The following is a 4,279-nucleotide window of genomic DNA, read 5'->3' as shown; positions in this document are numbered from 1 at the left end:
GGCCTGACCCGACAACCTGTTGGCCCGATGTCCATCCCTATTTCCTCACATGTACACCCCTCTTATTATGGGTCTCTCGAAGTAGCAGAGGTGGATCCAACTCGGACCCATGTAACATCTGACCCGTTTGGATCCGATTCGGTTGCCCCGCCCGGCTGAGTTTTTAAATTACCAGTGCCATGTAACGGTATTCTGCTCTTCTCCAATGAAGCCAAGCCTAAGGGCAGTTGGTGGTGGGACTCACCTAACCACCATCAACAAGAAGATCACAAGCTTATCCAAAATGGGGAGGTTGGAAGACGCAATCAAGATGTTCGACGAAATGCCTCAACGAAACACCGTCTCATGGAACGCCATGATCTCCGCCTATGCCAAGAACGGCAGGATTGCCGAAGCGCGGTGTCTCTTTGACCGAATGCCGACGAGAAACGTGGTCTCTTGGAACACCATGATCGCTGGTTATGCCCATGGCGGCCGGTGGAGCGAGGCATCCGACTTGTTTCACTGGATGCCGATACGCGATGCCTTCTCTTTCACTCTTATGATAACAATTTACTCGAAACATGGCAAGGTGGATTCAGCGAGGAAGGTGTTCGACCAGATCCAGGAGAAGAGTCCCGCTGTGTGGAATGCCATGATTACTGGGTATGCACAAAATGGTTGGACTCGTGATGCACGGGAACTGTTCGATGAAATGCCTGAGCGGGACAATGTTTCGTGGAATGCCATGCTTGCAGGTTACACGCAAAATGGTGAGATGAATTCTGCAGTCCGGCTATTCAATGAGATGTTATACAGGGATGATGTATCTTGGAATCTCATGATTGCTGGATTTGTTGAGGCTGGTGATATGGCTTCGGCTCATGCATTTTTCAATAAAATGCCAGCACCTAATGTTGTTTCTTGGGTGACCATGTTGTCTGGGTATGCCCAAAGTGGGGAAATAGAGATAGCGTGCCAAATTTTTGATGAAATGCCTGAAAAGAATGTGGTTGCTTGGAATGCAATGATTGCTGGATATGTGCAAAATGGTCGGACTAAAGATGCTTACCATGTGTTTTGCAGTATGCCAGAGCGTAATGCTGCATCATGGGCTGCTATGATAACAGGTTTTGCTCAAGATGGTAAGCTTGACCAGGCAAGGAGATTGTTAGATGAAATGCCATCCAATAGTGTGATATCAGAAACTGCGATGATTTCAGGATACATACAAAGTGGCAGGCTGGAGGATGCTTGCAGATTGTTCTATCAAATGAAGTGTCCTGATAATGTTTCTTGGAATACCATGATTGCTGGATATGCACATTTAGGGAAGATGGATGATGCTCATAGGTTGTTCAGGAGGATGCCAAAGAAGGATGTTGTCTCATGGAACACCATGATTTCCGGTTATTCTCAGGTGGGGAAGATTCAGGAGGCACTTCAGTTGTTTGAGGAGATGGGCCGAAAGAATACTGTATCTTGGAACTCTGTTGTTTCTGGTTGTACTCATAATGGATTTTACAATGATGCCTTGAGATATTTTGCCTGCATGCTGAGGGATGGTAAAAGACCAGATCAGTCTACATATGCCAGTGCCCTTTGTTCCTGTGCCAACCTTGCAGTGCTTCAGCATGGAAAGCAATTACATGATCTTGTTGTGAAAAGTGGGTACTATGCTGATATATTTGTGGGAAATTCTCTAATCACAATGTATGCAAAATGTGGAAGAGTTTTAAGAGCAAAGCAAATATTCTCTGAGATGGTAAATGTTGATGCTGTGTCATGGAATGCATTGATTTCCGGTTATGCATTGCATGGTTATGCACAAGAGTCACTTATGCTGTTTATGCAAATGCAGCAATCTGGTGAAGTTCCTGATGAAGTCACATTTGTTGGTGTTTTGTCAGCATGTAGTCATGCAGGCATGATCGATGAAGGACTACATTTCTTCAGTTCAATGGTTAATGAATATCTTATTGAGCCGATAGCTGAGCATTATGCATGTGTGGTCGATCTGCTTGGACGATCAGGTAGGTTGGAGGAAGCATACAATCTATTAGCCAGCATGCCTATTGAAGCAAATGCTGGCACATATGGTGCATTGCTTGGAGCAAGTTATATTCATGGTAATCTAGAGATCGGGAAGTTTGCAGGGGAGAAACTTTTTAAATTGGAGCCTCATAAGACTTCAAACTATGTTCTGCTGTCGAATATGCATGCTGCTGGTGGTAGATGGGAGGAGGTAGAAAGAATCAGGATCTTGATGAAGCAGAAAGGAGTGGAAAAGTTACCTGGGAGTAGCTGGATTGAGATCCAAGGTCAAGTTCATTCATTCTCTGCTGATAATTACTCACACATGCTGATTGAAGAAATTTGCAGCACTCTCCGTACATTGACTGCACAGACAAAAAATGATGGGTATGAGCCAGACATGAAATGTTCTTTTTTTGACCTTGGATAAATGGGCCTTCTTCTGGGGCCTCAACATATGATGAAGTTATCTCCATTTGAATTAGTCTAAAAGGTGTTAGCCTTTAGTATAAAAGGAAGGATAACTAGAACTTGATACAATGCTGGTGTATTTTCATGGTTGTCTTGACTGATATTGCTTCATGTTTGGACAAATGCGCCAAACTGCACAAGCAGAAGCCACCTCCTGCTAGAGCATAGTCTTTGACCACAGCAGCGTTGGCCATCCAACATACTTTAATTACATAAAAGTCACATTAAGCATCGTTGGGCTAGGTTGGCCACTACTGGAGGGGAGAAAAAAGATCAAAATGGATCAGACCTTAGATGGGCGCTTTGTTCAAGTGATGAAGAAATCGGCTAAGTGAGGTTACTTTTGAGACAGACTATATCAATTGGTGCACTCCATGAATGGATATCCCAGTAGAATAATCAACTTATTGGCAGTTAACTATTGAAGGATCCTTTTTTATGCGAGGCCTTCACAGGCATTTGCAATATCATTTTTAGTGATCAGTTGGTAAATTATTATTACCATGTTACAATTATACAGCTGCCGCATGAAGACCACTTTAACTGAAGGATGTAATTGTTGTTTACCATGAAGCCAGAAATGCAACACTCGTAGTCATCAGCAAATTATCAAGCAACCATGTGCGAGGGCCTCCACGAAATGCTATGACCTTGAAGAGAGTCCGCCTATAGAGTTGTGGAGGACACTGCATGGATTGATTCTATGTTTGTGGTGTTGCCCCTTTGAAGGTAGCTTCTTCCATAAGGTTAAGCATGTCCGTTATGGTTTTACTATTGCATCACATCTGGGGATTCTAGGGAGTTGACAGCTGTTCGGTTAATTCATGTAGCCTTTGCTCTTGGTCCTAGCTGAAATAATCTTTTCTTTTTGGGATAGAATGTCAGATTCTAACCCAGCATGAGTAAAGGATTATGTATTTATTTCTCAATAATCTTTGAAAAATGTTAAATCTACGTGACAATCATATTGTACTCTATTCAGTTTTTGTTTTGTTGTTGATTCCTGGAATAAGTTAAATGATGAAAAAGAAAAACTGAAAACTAGATTATTAAATTGGAAGTGTCACTTTTTCCCCTACCCCAAAGTAGGAAAGAGCAATGAAAGCTTTTCTTCATATGAATTATCTATCTGTTGGGACACTTCCTTAGGAGCAAATCTTTCAATACGATGATCAATTTTCACAGAAGAAAGGTGCACAGCTATATTTCTTGGAACTTATATTAATTGATGATGTGATCTTGAATTGATCAAGATCCATAAGATTCACCGAGTTCTTGCTCACAAGGTTTAAGTGAAAAACTTGTTACCGTTGTATAGGCTTTATCCTGTTTCCTACTTGGGAAGATCCAAAGTGTTAAACTTATAGTACGGTGTGGGCACTTCCTTTTATCCCTGGAAGCACTAATGTTTAAGGACAGATGAAATTGATATGTTCCAGATTTCCCCCTTCATCTACAAATGTAAATAATTCATTAAAGAGAAGATGGGGCAGAAACATCATTTACATTGAAATGCCATAAAACTTCTAGCTAGGGCTGGGAAACGAAATGAGCTGCTCGTGGCTTGACTCATGTTCAGCTCGTAAAGAGCTCGTTTGAACTCGTGAAATAGGCTTGAGAAGCTCGAGCATGAACAACCAATGTTCGTCTCAGCTCGTATAGGCTTGTTTACTGATAGTAAATATATTTTACATATATTTTGTATTACAAAATGAAGATGGTTGAAATGTTTGGTCTGCAAGCATTTAGTTTAGAGTTCAAAACCTATTGCTTACAGGTTTTAAATAGTTATTTA

At 41.6% G+C, this 4,279-nt stretch overlaps 1 protein-coding gene across 1 annotated transcript; it reads left to right on the top strand.

Annotated features, from left to right (window-relative positions):
- Positions 1 to 200: 200 nt before the first annotated feature.
- LOC149818604 (uncharacterized) lies at positions 201 to 3,482 on the top strand. Its single transcript, XM_089984945.1, has one exon. The coding sequence runs from the start codon at positions 206 to 208 to the stop codon at positions 2,441 to 2,443; it is 2,238 nt and encodes a 745-aa protein (XP_089841071.1). The 5' UTR covers positions 201 to 205; the 3' UTR covers positions 2,444 to 3,482.
- The last annotated feature ends 797 nt before the right edge of the window (positions 3,483 to 4,279 follow it).

The sequence above is a fragment of the Nuphar pumila genome, chromosome 13, assembly GCF_984573655.1.
Source record: "Nuphar pumila chromosome 13, dmNupPumi1.hap1.1, whole genome shotgun sequence".
In the NCBI taxonomy this organism is placed as follows: Eukaryota; Viridiplantae; Streptophyta; class Magnoliopsida; order Nymphaeales; family Nymphaeaceae; genus Nuphar; species Nuphar pumila.
The sequence above is the reverse complement of the archived record's forward strand: the minus strand, read 5'-3'. Positions and strand labels throughout refer to the sequence as shown.

Coding starts and splice junctions, on each gene's coding strand:
- LOC149818604 (XM_089984945.1), top strand. CDS start 206: ATGAAGCCAAGCCTAAGGGCAGTTGGTGGTGGGACTCACCTAACCACC.